The 15399-nt window shown below is 37.8% G+C and overlaps 1 protein-coding gene across 1 annotated transcript; it reads left to right on the forward strand.

Annotated features, from left to right (window-relative positions):
• Nucleotides 1–6446: 6446 nt before the first annotated feature.
• LOC138887982 (uncharacterized) lies at nucleotides 6447–7295 on the forward strand. The gene has a single exon (XM_070169775.1). It carries the CDS (start codon nucleotides 6447–6449, stop codon nucleotides 7293–7295), a length of 849 nt encoding a protein of 282 aa, XP_070025876.1.
• Nucleotides 7296–15399: the final 8104 nt, after the last annotated feature.

Genomic DNA, 15399 nt, shown 5'->3' on the forward strand with positions numbered 1-15399 from the left:
CTCTGGGGGTAATTACAATCTATGGTACCCATAAGTAGCAAAAGTATGCTGGTACTATGTTGCATCGAATTATCTAAGAACTGATATTTGGGAAACTTTTGCTGTTTCTCAACTTAATTACTAATTTCTAGTGAATAGTATCATTTAATGCTGTGCTCTTTTGATTATGGACTAATATTATGTAGAATTTTAGGTGATGTTTGCTATAATTAGATATTTTTAGTATTTTACTTACCTTACATTGTGCAGACGTTTGAACTTAATTGAGTTGATTTTATGTGTAAGACCATTTGATCGCAAAGTGGAATGAAGGTTGCACACAATGATATTGAAAATACAAAGAAAGAGCATGAAAGGAAAATCAGCGCAAGGCATGGAGGGGACTAGGCCCCAGATCTCGCCCCACTTGGCAAGAGGTGAGGTCTATCTCGCCTCCCACCTCGCCTAGCGAGGCCCATCACCTCCCAAGACCAGGTCTTGTCTTGCTAGGTTATTTCCTAGCTTTAGACCAGGCCTTGTGAGATGCCCTGTCCGATTTTCTGGTTGATTTTGGACTTGGATACTTCGAATCTACACCTATAAATAGTTCCTGAACTCAATTTTTAGGGGGAATTCGATTTTGGAGAGAAAGGAGCCGTCATGGAGGCTGAAGTTCATCAAATTTTATTTTTCTTCCACCACACTTAGTAATTTTATATATTTTTTTGGATAATTTATCGTTTGGCTACCATGTTTATGTGGAGCTAAACTTTACGTTCTAGGATTATGGTTCATTCATGACTATTGTTATTCAAATATTGATTTTAATTTATCATATTAATTTATTTATTCAATCTTGCACTTAATTATTTGATTGCTTGATCACTAATTGAATAATATCTATGAATCTAGAGTTGAACTCGAAAGTGAGAATTCTTGATTGCACATAAGATTGAGTGGAGCAAGTTCTTGAACTTGGGTATTGGGGAATGGATTCGCAATTAGGATATACGTATGCTAGTTGCCTTGCTTGATTATTATATAGGAATTATGAATGAATTCTTGTTAATTCTAACTCTATAGACATATAGGTGTTAGATTAGCTTGAATAGGTGAGTAAGAATTCGATAGATTCTTATGAGCAATATTAACCCTGCCAACCAATAAGCCAGATAAATGAAGCAATCAATTCAATAGAAGAATACAATAGGATTGTTAGATAGCACATAATCCTAGACCGTTTTCATTACATTGATAACATAAAAAAAGTTTGCTCTTCCTTTGTTCAGAGTTCACTATTTGTTTTCCCTTTATTTTAAATAGTTTAGAGTCAAACACTTCTAAGTTTAATTATGATTTAGATAACTAGGATAGTCTAACTTAACAAATAGTTGATAACAAGTCCTTGTGGATTTGACATCCGACTTCTAATCACTTTATTAGTTGACGATCGTGTATACTTGCGTGTGCGTTAGACTGTAGCATTGGGCAAGTGGTTTAGTATCAATTGGACGGTCGTTTGCTTCAGTTTGTTTAGAAGCACTTTCTACATGCCAAAGGATTCAATGTTCAGTCCTATAGAAAGCTCTAATCTCTCCTTGGTCCAATGCCATATTAATTCTAGGAATGCTCCGAGGCTAAAAGGAGATGGCTGAGTTGTTGAGGATAGGTGTAATCATTTGGAGATCCTAAGTTTGAATTTTAGCTAAAACACTAGGTGTGAGCTTAGCTGCTCCAACCTACCGCTCTAGCAGGTTGCTTGTATATTAGTCTAGGTGCGTGCAAGACAGTTGGAATACTAATGTCATAGAAAGGAAAAAAAATCTTTAGATCTCGAGACATCACATCTTTTATCCGATAAAATAAAAAGAGAAAAAAGGAAGGGGCCTTAGTCCAAGCATATGAAACATGTTTTTTGTGAAGTAATTATCATAGTAATAATTAGTAAATCATGAAAAAAGTCATAATTGCTACTCCTATATGGTAAATGAGAACCTGTAGGCTGTAGGTCAGTCATTGCTGCAATTGTTGATTTTACTGATGTGATCTGGACCTCTGGTATGGGCGCTTGCCGACCAAAACGATAGCATACTTAACCGGACCATTGTGTCGTCTGTGCTTTTTATAAATTCATCTTTTACTGTTAACTTATAGTAGTAATCTTTATTGGATGTTGTTGGAGTTTTTAGACTATCTTGGTCTTTTAATACAGTAGCCTCTGACCTTTCTCTTTTCTTCCTTATTTTTCAAATTTATATTTCACTAGCAAAGGTGTCTTCCTGGATCAATCTTTTGCTTCTACTTATACTTATATTAGCACCTTTAGTTAATAATGTTCCTTTTTAGTGAAAGTCTATATTGCAATATTAACTTGTAAAGAGAAAAACTTGGGACTTGGTGAGGGGTAAAAATTTATCTGCAAATGGTGTTTACACCAACCAATGAATACATGACACATGTTTTTACAGTAGTTATCACCAAATCATAGTTCATTAATATATAGTCTCACCTCAATTTATTACTTAATCATCAATGTAAACACCTAGTGCAAATAAGGTTTTATCAAGAGTGGGTGTGGGTGAGGGTAAGGTCTCATTTAATTCTTGATTAGAGTGGTGACTTCAATGTCGACAATATATATAAGATAAGAAGAAGAAGAAGAAACTCTGTGCTGGATTTTGCCTAAGAAGATGGATATCTTGAAATCAATGAGGGAGATTCTTATGGGCATTAGCTTAAAAGTGATTCTCCAATTTCATAAGGAGAGGGTGGGCAGTGTTTAATAAATTCAAGGTGCAGAGTTGCGTGGACTTAATGGAATACGATTTCCAAATTTCATTTTTGACCCTTTTTCTCATGTAACACTGATTGGCTAATCCCATTGTAATAATAATAAATTAACATGTGAGATGCTTGTAAATTGATTCAGACACTACTGATATTAAAATAAATAAAAATAGCAGGTGATTCGTCGAGATTGTAGTGTCAATGTTGTTATTTGATGTTGGTGAGCCAATCACCAGGGTTTAATACCTTCTTTTGTCTTAATCCTCCGTTTTAAAGATAAAGAAGTTCTTAATTACCTGAAGAGAAAAAAAAATATGAAAAAGGATTCTTTTGGTTTCATATAGACGCTTTAACAATGCATTACTGTCGTGTCATTTGAGATTAATCATAATATGTGTCATTATCATTAGAGGTGGATTAAACGTTATATGTTCAGATTCGCAATTCTACCACATCTCATCTAATTTAATGAGTTTACAATTTATTATTTGAGCATATTAAATAATTTTTTGGGTAGAAATACAACGAAACCCATAGCCTCTATACTGTCGACTAAATACGCTCGGGGGCAGCTCAACGAATTTTGTGGCCTAATTAAAGTAAAAATATATTAAAAGACCCTTAAATCTTCGTAAAATCATATAATAATGAGATACAAAAGAAACCGACATGACTTTGGTCTAGTGGTAAAAACCCAAACACATGATGAGGTTATCAAAACATAAAGAGAAGAAAGAGTGTCATAAAGAAAAGATTTTTTTTTTTAAGAATTGATGAGAAGATAAATATATACTATTTAATTTAATAGGAGAGAAACTTTGTCATTATTTACTCACTCAATGGGAACCTCAATCTGAATTTTTTTGTTAATAATATTTGTATAAATTATATATCATATATAATATTAATATAGTATTTTATAATTTGGGCCCTGAATATTTGGGACCTAAGGCAAGGGCTTTATTGCCTTACCTTAGAGCCGCCCTGGGATCGCCCCTCATTATCATGTGTGAGATACGTTAGGTCAAGAGGTCCATTCACAATGGGGCATTTGTATCTATACCCGTTTTTAGGTCACGTTTTAACTTGTGTCCGTTTTGCAAAAAAAAAAAATTTACAAGTGTATCCACTTTTTCGCGTAACTTCAACATACGTGGCTGAAGTTGCAAAGGCAATCACGCAAAACTTAAGCATTCCAGTAGACGAGCATGAAGTAGCAAGTGTGCTGAACCAAGTGTGCTGAAGTTTTTGCTTGTAATTGCTGAACTTAAGCGTAGTAGCTGAAGTTTTGTTCTCTATTTGCTGAAGTTTTTGTTTGTAACTGCACTAAATAAGCTGGAGTTTTTTTTGGCCTGGATTCATTAGTTTTGTCATTAAGCTTTTTTAAAAACTTCAGCAGAAGATGTTGAAGTTATTTAGTTCATTTATAAAAACTTCAGCACTAAATAAGCTGAAGTTTTTTTGTCCTGGATAAGCTTTTTCAAAAACTTCAGCAAAAGATGCTGAAATTAGTTAATTCATTTCTAAAAACTTCAGCACTAAAAGCTGAAGTTTTTGAAGAACCAGTATCCATCTTAAACGCACAAATTGCATTGATATGGACAAGTGTAACATTAACCAGTTTTTACATCAAGAAAAATTTCAATAGCCAACGAGTTGTAAGGAACAGTCAAGAATTCAACTTTTGGAATCAAAATTAACCAACGTACAGAGGACCCTGTTTGTTGACCGCTAAAGACTTTCTCTCTCTAGAAACCTTTCACCCCAAAAGATCTTGTTTTATCGATTTTTTCCAGGTAAATTTTCAATTTATTTGTGGGTTTTATTCATATTTGGTTTTTTCAGGTAAAGTTTTAGGTTTAATCTGTGGGTTTTATGCATATTTTGTATTTATTAGGCTTAATTTATCGATTTGGGTATCATTATGCTGAACTAGATCTGCCGTTTTGTTTAGATTTTCCATTTTTCATATTTGTCTCTTAAAGTACAGATCTGAAAACTTTGACCACCTGATTGTTGTGAATCTGAAATGATTTGAGCCATTCAGGACTAGTGCTTATTGTTATTGTTAGTCTTTCTATGTTTTACTTCGATTTTTAAGGTATTACTCATTTCATATAGTAAGCAAGGAATTGACTCTTGTCCCTACTACACCTTTTTCTTCTGCTGCATTCTTGAAAACTTAAATTTACTTAATTTCATCAACGCGTCTCCTCTTTTGCTTCATTCATATATTTCCCATTTTCCCATTTCTTGATTTTTATCCAAAGTCCAGAAGTTTTTCCATATTGGGTCTTGAAAGTTCAGATTTTTCCCTATATTGGGTTATTGTTCTTTTTCATTTTGGGTCTTGAATCTTTTAGCCAATTTGGGTAGGAATTTCCCATTTCTTGGTTTTGCTCCAAAGTTCAAATCTTTGCCATATTGGGTCTTGAAAAGTTCAATTTTTTCAATTTTTTCATTTGGGTGTCACCAGTGGTAGCGGTGACAGCCCTTTTTGGTTTTCGGGTCGTGGTATTTTTTGTGTTTTCAGGAAAATTCTCGAAGTTGTGGAGACAAGTTGGAAGCACGAGCACTAGAAAAGGAGAGCAACCATGACGAGCGTCCACAACGGGCGGTGGGAAGCGGTGCGTGAGTGTACAACTACATCAAGTACAACAAATCAATACAGGTTTGGTTCTCGGGAGTTGGTACCTCTTTTTCTACTGTTTCCCTTTTGGTGTTAGCTAAATTGATGTTACTTTGGTTCGCAATAGTTCAATCATTCTACTAGTGTACTTGTAGTCACTTGTTTCCTTCTACTTTGATTCGTGTGCACTAGTGAGTCTTCTTGAGATTTGTCGTAGGTGTAGTGGCTGCAATCTGGGATGATAGATTAAGGGCATGTCCTCGGGTGGGACAGAGTGGGGGGCCGGGGTCAAGGTGTAAGACGGGTGGTAGGGGAGGTAGAGGGGGGAAAGAGAGCCTATAGGTTGAGAATCGGGTCATGAAACATAGGTTCGCTAACGAGTAAGTCTATAGAGTTGGCGAAGATACTTCAGAAGAAGAAGATTAATATAGCGTGTGTCTAGGAGACTAGGTGGGTTGGATCGAGGGCGAAAAACGTGGATGGGTATAAGTTATGGTACTCTGGAGTCCTGAGGGGTAAGAATGAAGTGGGTATCCTGGTAGATAACCATCTTCGAGAGTCGATTGTAGAGGTCAGACGGGTGAATGATAGACTAATGACTATTAAATTGGTGGTGGGTGAGTGTACTTTAAATGTCATTAGCGCGTACGCACCGCAAGTAGGCCTGGATGAGGAGATTAAAAGGCGTTTTTGGGAGGGGTTGGATGACATCGTTCGTAGTATTCCGCCTTCGGAGAGATTATTCGTAGGAGGAGATTTCAATGGTCATATTGGGTTGTCGGCAGTTGGTTATACTGAGGTGCATGACGGCTATGGTGTCGGGGAGCGGAACGGATGAGGCACTTCGCTGTTGGACTTTTCCAAGGCATTCGATCTAGTGATTGCGAACTCAAGTTTTCCGAAGCGGGATGAACATTTGGTTACTTATAGAAGTTCGGCGGCGAAGACTCAGATTGACTATCTCCTCCTCAGGAGATGCGACAAAAGGTTGTGTGAGGATTGCAAAGTTATCCCAGGTGAGACCCTAGCAACACAACATAGGCTTTTGGTGATGGACATTGGTATTAGGATAAGGAGGAAGAAGAGGTCAGTACGAGGCCGTCCGAGGATTAGGTGGGGCGCCTTTACTAAGGATAAAGCTCAGGAGTTGGAAGGAAGGCTATCAGCAATGGCGGCTTGGAGAAGTAGTGGGGACGCAAACACTATGTGGTCGACGACGGCTGATTGTATAAGGAAGGCGGCAAGAGAGGTGTTAGGGATATCTTCGGGCTGCACCGGTGGCCACAAAGGAGACTGGTGGTGGAATGCAGTTGTCCAAGATAAAGTGGAAGCGAAGAAGGCGGCTTACCTGCGGTTGGTATGGAGCTTTGGAGAGGAGGAGAGGAGAGCGAACAGTGAGAGATATAAGGTAGCTAGGAGGGAGGCGAAGATGGCAGTAATGGAGGCTAAGACAGCAGCTTATGCTCGTCTGTATGAGGAACTAGGGAACAAAGGAGGGGAGAAGAAGTTATTCCGACTAGCTAAGGTGAGAGAGAGGTCAGCTCGAGATCTGGACCAAGTGATGTGCATAAAAGATGATGATGACAAAGTATTGATGGGGGATGACCAGATTAAGAGGAGATGGCAGACCTACTTTCATAAACTTCTAAATGAAGAAGGGGATCAGGATATTGTGCTAGGTGAATTGAGGAGTGCCAACAGCCCACATGAACTAAGTTATGGTGGGGACATTGAGGTAGATAAGATCATGGAGGCAATGCGTAAGATGAGGAGGGGCAGAGCTACCGGGCCAGACGAAATTCTAGTTAAACTTTGGAGGTGTGTGGGTAGAGCAGGCTTGGAATGGCTTACTGGGTTGTTTAATGTTATATTCAAGACTAATAAGATGCCTGAAGAGTAGAGGTGGAGTACAATGGTTCCGCTGTATAAGAACAAAGGCGATGTTCAGAGCTGTAACAACTATAGGGGTATCAAATTACTGAGTCACACCATGAAAGTCTGGGAGAGAGTGGTAGAAATGAGAGTGCGAAGGACGGTGTCTATTTCAGATAACCAGTTCGAATTCATGCCAGGGCAATCTACCACAAAAGCTATCCACCTTATTAGGAGGATGATGAAACAATACAGGGATAAGAAGAAGGATATCCACATGGTGTTTATTGATCTAGAGAAAGCGTACGACGGGGTTCTTAGGGAGGTCCTATGGAGATGCCTAGAGGTTAAAGGGGTCCCGGTTGACTACATTAGGGTGATTAAAGATATGTATGATGGAGCTAAGACTCGAATTAGGACAGTAGGAGGCGACTTCGACCATTTTCCGGTTGTTACGGGATTGCATCAAGGGTCTACGTTCAGCCCTTTCCTATTTGCCCTGGTGATGGATGCCATAACGCATCATATTCAAGGGGAGGTGCCATGGTGCATGTTATTTGCTAATGACATAGTCCTAATAGATGATACACGACGTGGCATCAACGAGAGGCTAGAGGTTTGGAGACACACCCTTGAGTCTAAAGGTTTCAGGCTGAGCAGGACGAAGACGGAATACCTCGAGTGTAAATTTGGGGCCGAGCCGACGGAAGCAGGACTGGAAGTAAGGCTCGACTCACAAGTCATCCCTAAGAGGGGTAGTTTTAAGTACCTTGGGTCAGTTATTCAGGGGACCGGGGAGATCGACGAGGATGTCACACATTGTATAGGGGTAGGGTGGATGAAGTGGAGGTTAGCAATGGGAGTCTTGTGTGACAAGAAAGTGCCACCGTTACTAAAAGGTAAGTTTTACAGAGCAGTGGTTAGGCCTGCTATGTTGTATGGGACCGAGTGTTGGCCGGTTAAAAATTCACACATCTAGAAGATGAGTAGCAGAGATGAGGATGCTGATGTGGATGTGCAGGCATACAAGGATGGACAAGATTAGGAATGAAGTTATTCGAGATAAGGTGGGCGTGGCCCCCATGGAGGACAAGATGCGGGAAGCAAGACTCAGATGGTTCGGACACATTCAGAGGAGGAGCACTGATGCGCCAGTGAGGAGGTGTGAGCGACTGGCTGTGGTGGGCATGAAGAGAGGTATAGGGAGACCTAAGAAGTATTGGGGGGAGGTGATTAGGCAGGACCTAGCACGACTTAGGATTTTTGAGGACATGGCCCTTGACAGGGAATTGTGGAGGTCAAGCATTAAAGTTGTAGGTTAGGGGGAAGTCTGTGAGTATTACTAAAGTGCACTAGAGTAACATTAGCCATTTAGGAGTTAGTCTTAGGAGGCTACTGATCGGCTACAGATGTAGGGCTTGTGTCAGTTGGATATTAGTATACCTTACATCCTTTTCTCCATCCTTTTTCGTATTGCCTATATTTCTTATATTGTTGTTATTCTGTTATTTTATATTATGTATTTTATGTTATTTATTATGACTCTATTATATTGTCTCTTTGTTGCTCTCTTGAGCCGAGGGTCTCCTGGAAACAGCCTCTCTGCCCTTCGGGGTAGGGGTAAGGTCTGCGTATATACTACCCTCCTCAGACCCCACTGGTGGGATTATACTGGGATGTTGTTGTTGTTGTTATTTGCTTTGGCTGTGATCCTGATGAATTGTTTTTGAGTTCCGATGCACCAGGACATATCCAAAAAGGGACCTGTACAAGTGTGAAATCCTAATGCTAAAAACTTTATTCTTCTAAGGGAACTGTGATAAAGACAACTACACACATGGCTAAAGAAGAAAAATAAATTTCCAATGATGCTACACGAAGTTATCAAAACTTAAGCTTCCATCCGCCAGAAAGTTCACAATTACAATTGTACAGTTGCTTTAGTAGCACCAACAGGCAGAAGAAAGAAGAAGAAGAAGAAGAAAACGAAGGAGGAGAAAGGGGGCTAAAGTTATTTAGAAAGTGGGTACAAGTTAAAACTTTTTTAAAAAATTGGTATAAGTTAAATGGGGGCGACCAAATAGGGCGCCCCATGCAATATTTACATCCACAATGGGTTGTTTGTGTACAATGTTTTAAAAGGCGGAGGCGTGAGGCGAGGCGTAAGTCCCACGAATCTTTAAATTTTACTAATTTCAAGAATTTTAAGATAGTATAAAATAAAAAATAATTTTAAAAATTACATTAAAATCACAAAATTATAACAACTAATCTATTTAAAATATTTATAAATTATAAATCAACTATGAATAATACGAAAAGTATGACATATGTCATAATATACAAATTAGCTGCAACGTCGTTACAACTCAAACATAAAAAATAATGTATTCAATATGAAATCTTATATGTATCTCTGAAGGAGCAATGACTAATGAGTCTTAAAAGAATTTTAATATTATAATTTAATATTTTTCTTAAAATACTCCTTTTATTTAATATGCTTTCTATTTGATAAAGAATTATATAAGAACACAATTTATAATTTAAATATGATTCTCTAGCATCATTTATTTTTAAGTTTCAACAAGTTAATAAAGTGACACATAGTTCACCATACAATACCAACAACAACAACAACTCAGTATAATCCCACTTAGTGGGGTTTGGGGAGGGTAGTGTGTACGCAGACCTTACCCCTACCCTGGGGTAGAGAAGCTGTTTCCAAATAGACCCTCGGCATCCTTCCCTCCAAGAACTTCCCACCTTGCTATTGGGGAGACTCGAACTCACAACCTCTTGGTTGGAAGTGGAGGTTGCTTACCATCAGAGTGACACATAATTCACCATACAATACCATGATAACTAATTATTTGTAAATAGTTACTAGCTAATACAGAGTTATTAAATTAATAAGTATTGTATCTCGTAAACGTGAAAAAAAATAATATTTAGAAAAATAATTATAAAAAAATTATGGACTGTTATATAGTAATGACATAACAAAAGTTAATAAATAAATACTTTTTAAATGAAAGATTTATTTAAAATTAAATATCATAGCAGTCTTATTGGATAACGTGCAATAATTTTTATTTTAATTATGATATAAAAAACTCTCAACTTAATAATTTATGAAACAGAAAAAGTAATTTTGAATAATCAACGATTTATTAAGAATTTTTGAGGATTTACAAGGTCAGTTACATACGATTGCATAAAGTTCTATTAGACGAGCCCAGAACGCTAGGCGTTGGGCGTGTCCGGGGCGTAAGCCCCGATGGCCGAGGCGTAAGTCTCATGGAATTAAGCCCCACACATAAGCTCAGGAGCGTTTTACGACTGCTTCGCCTCGAGGAGAGCCCCGGGTTAGTCCCAATTTTGTCTTTTAAAACAGAGTTTGTGTACTATCGAGTTCACCATTGGTGATTTACATATTATTGCCAATTTTAAAAACTCAAAAGTTGATTTTATGGAGAAAAAAAAATCTTCTTATGGTGTTTATTTTGAAAACAAATGGTGACAGATGGGAAATGGTTACAGATTAAGCGGCCTTTGGTTTGTGTTTAAGAAGTATCTTTGGTTGTTACTAAAAGAAAGTTAGTCTCCGTATATATAAAACCTAGCATAACATATACAAATGTTTGGTTAGGATTTTAGTTTTCTTCCTAAATAATATATGCATAACTTTATGCGGAAATCTCTACACTATTTTATGCGGAATAGAGATGGAATAAGAGTTGCATATTAATTATACCTGAATTAAAATATCAAAAGGGCGAAACTTCAAGCTTATGTCTTTAAGGGACCCTATCTTTAATTACCTTTCATTAGAATACATTATTGACAGTTTCATTAATTATGCCCGGTGCCTTTCTATACAGCTACGTGAGAGTAACGTTGGATCACTTAATTTCAACTAAGTAGATTCCACAAAAAAAAAAATTTAAGCAGAGTTTTTTCTTAAAATAATAATTTTAAAAAAATTATACTTTATTATATAATGTGTACTAAAATTCTCCTCAATGACTAAACCTTTCAAAAAGAATTAATCTCTGCATAACTAATCTCTGGATAATTAATAACTAATACCTACATAACTAATATCTAAATAGCTAAATCCTGCATAATTTATCTCCTAACCAAACCACACCTAAGAGTTGCAAAAAATACGATATTAGCCGTTAAACTTTGAGAAGGTAACATATCACAATTCACAAAAGGTATTAACTAGTATAGTAATTGTGTTTATTGTCAAAAACGAGTTCAATTTTCATACTTTGTGTGTATTCATTTTTTGTCAAGAAGTTAAATTTCTACGAAACTACAAAACCAAGTGTTTTTATTTTCTTTTCTAACTTTGTATGTGAGGTTTGCAATGTGGATTCTAGACTTGCTTGCTTTATTCTGATTGAAGGATTGCTTTTAGCTAAAATAGGATTACGAGAGAGAGATGTCAACATCATCATGTGAAACTCATTTACTTCATCTTTTTGTGTACACACATCAAATTGCTCCTTCAAGTGATAATAAGTTGTTAAAGGGGTAAAGATATATGAAATTAGTAAAGGGCATAAAAACAAAAGGATTCAAATCCCATACATATCACTGTATTGGAAAAAAACTGAGTTTATATTAAAAGATGATGTGGCATGACACGTGGATTAGTTAAATGGTCAAAGCGCAACAATTGACTAAGAGGCACGGATGGAAACAGCCACGGGAAGAAGAATTTAAATAGGCACGAGACGACGTATAGATACGAGTCTCGTACCAATTTAAATTATTTACAGCCAACGGATAGAAGGCATTGAAAGCAAAGATCTGGTGACAGAAAGGAGTCCAAATTCATTATTAAATACTTGATACGTTACGAAATCGGTATTTAATAGGAATGATTGTATAACGGCTTATTTAATATCATTTATTACTCATGATTATATCATTAAAGCTGAGGCTTCATTCCTTTACCTAGAATTATCTATAAAAGGAAGAAGTATCATCATTTGTAAGGACACGGAATACTATTGAGAATTTATTGAAATACACATCTATTTGCTTCTTTACCATCGTTCTCAAAAGTATTTTATTTTTGTCTCCTGATTATCAGTAACCCGAATTTCTTTTTAGCTTTGACCAAAGACTCAGATTTTTGGTTAAACAAATTGGTTCCGTTACCGGGAATCTGATAATCTTTCCTTTTAAGCTATATCTTATCTATTGTCGTCACCATGTCAAACAACAACGCCGACAACAATAGTAATAACACATTGGGAAACCATGAGAATCAAATACATCAAAATCAAGATAACGTGGTTCCCTCTCCTCTAAATTCACCACGTCAATCTCGTGAAGGCACTCCTGTTACTGAATCCCGTGCTGATCAACAAGAGCAATCTGAACATTTTGAAGGAGTTACAACTGAAGCTTTGCAAAAGCTAATTGATGCACAGGTCGGCAAAGCTCTTCAGGCACTTGTTAGTCGATTGCCTGCTGCGCCACCTACACCAACTCCTAATAATAATACATTGGAGAACCCCCGTTCTGGTCTTGATAATTCTGGAAACGGAGCAACCCCCAGTGAACCACAAGAAGGGGGACCAGGTAATTTAAATAATTCGTATTTGCAAAATTTAGTACTAACCTTGCAGAAACAGCTTAAGGAACAAAATGAGCGTATTGAACAAATCCCTGGAGTTCCACCTGTAATAAAAGGAGTAGACATGGACAAATACTCACAACAACCATGGAAGCCTAGTGCTGCTCCCCTTCCAATTCCGAAAAAGTTCAAAATGCCTGACATCCCGAAATATGATGGTACTACAGACCCACGTGACCACGTAACTGCATTTACAACCGGCGTAAAAGGCAACGACTTGACCAAACAAGAAATTGAATCAGTATTGGTCAAGAAATTTGGAGAAACACTCACCAAGGGTGCATTAACCTGGTATTCTCTTTTATCTGAAAATTCTATTAATTCTTTTGCTGAGCTTGCAGATTCTTTTATTAAAGCACATTCGGGAGCACAAAAGGTTGAGAAAAGGATGGAAGATATTTTCAAAATCAAACAAGGGGATTCAGAGTTGCTTAGAAACTTCGTTGATAGATTCCAGCGTGAAAGAATGACTCTACCTCGTGTGCCTGACAATTGGGCTGCTATAGCTTTTGCAAGTAATTTAAATGACAAAAGTTCTGAAGCCACGAGACGACTCAAAGAAAGTCTTCGAGAATTTCCTGCAACCACATGGAATGATGTTTACAACAGGTATAGCACGAAGCTGCGAATCGAAGAAGATACCGTACCTAAGCTCCATCATGAAGAAAGGGGCGGTACCCGAATGTCAGAAACCGAAAAAAGATCAGGTAAAAACAGGTACGATCCATATATGGGACCCGCAGGAAAGGACCCACGGTCGAAACAAGATAGCCAGCAATATGATCAAAAATCAAGGAACCAGGATTCTGGCTCTTCTTCAAAGTTCAGGAATGATCGGAACAGACAAGAATCACGAGATGATGACAGGAGTTTAAAGGCACGATTCGGTGGATATAATTTTAATGTCTCTACCTCCGAGCTCGTAGCTGTTTTAAGAAGCATGGGAGATAAGGTACGGTGGCCAAAAGAGATGCGGTCAAATCCAAGTAGACGCAATCCGGATCATTGGTGCGAATTTCACAACGATCACGGGCACAAAACTTCAGAATGCAGATTCCTGCAGAGTGAAGTGGATCATTTATTAAAGCAAGGGTACCTCACTGAGTTATTTAGTGAGAAAGGAAAACAAGCTTATATGAAAAACAGACAAGAGCCACCACAACCTCCTTCACCCAAGAGGACAATGAATGTCATAAGCGGGGGAGAGGACATTCACGGCGTAACCTATACCGCCTCCAACAAGGTTTCTAAGGTAACAATTACACACGGGAAACGGGTGCGGCAGGTCCTTGAAAATGAAAGTATTTCGTTCGATGACGCAGATACCGAAGGAGTAACAACTCCACATAATGACGCACTGGTAATATCTTTACTTGTACATGATACTAATGTAAAACGAGTTTTGATTGATCCAGGGAGTTCTGTAAATATTATATTACTAAGGGTACTACGAGAAATGCAAGCTGAAGACAAAATGATACCCAAGGCGCACACCTTGTCAGGCTTTGACAATTCAAGTGTAGTAACAAAAGGTGAGGTATTTCTAACAACTTTTGCTATGGGTGTTGTGAAGGAAACTAAATTTCAGGTAGTTGATATGGAAATGGCCTACAATATGATCATGGGGAGACCATGGATACACGATATGGACGCTGTCCCATCAACTCTACATCAGGTTATTAAATTCCCATCGCCATGGGGAATTTGCCAAATTCGTGGGGATCAGCAGATGGCTAAAAGTGTCAACGTTGTAACAAGTACGAGCGCCGAGAATAAAGAAAAGTAGCAATTACAGGAAACAGTTGAAGGTAAAAAAGATCAAACTTCAACTGAACAGGAAAAGACGGATTTGGACTCAAGACCTGACACAATTCAAGAACCTGAAGAAAATGAAAGCATCAAAACGACAATTGAAGAGCTTGAGGCAGTGATGTTATTTGATCAATGGCCTGAACGGAAGGTTTATGTCGGGGCCAATTTAAGCACGAACATGCGAGGTATGATAATCGAATTTTTAAAAGCTAACTTAGACTGCTTTGCTTGGTCCCACGCTGATATGACAGGGATACCACCAAATGTGATGACTCACAAACTCAATGAGGACCCTTCTTTCACACCAATAAAGCAAAAGAAACGGAAACAAGGTGCTTTCAAGAACCAGGTGATTCAGGATGAAGTCCAAAAATTATTAAAAATCGGATCAATCCGTGAGGTAAAATATCCTACTTGGTTAGCTAACACGGTGGTTGTACCCAAGAAAAATGGTAAGTGGCGTGTTTGTGTAGATTATACCGATTTAAATAAAGCCTGTCCAAAAGATTCCTTTCCCTTACCGCATATAGACCAACTAATTGATGCAACCGCAGGTCATGAACTTTTAAGTTTTTTAGATGCATACTCAGGATATAATCAAATTAAAATGGATCCTGGTGATGAAGAAAAAACTTCTTTCATCACAGACAGGGGGACTTAC

The sequence above is a fragment of the Nicotiana sylvestris genome, chromosome 3 (genome assembly GCF_000393655.2).
Source record: "Nicotiana sylvestris chromosome 3, ASM39365v2, whole genome shotgun sequence".
NCBI lineage: Eukaryota > Viridiplantae > Streptophyta > Magnoliopsida > Solanales > Solanaceae > Nicotiana > Nicotiana sylvestris.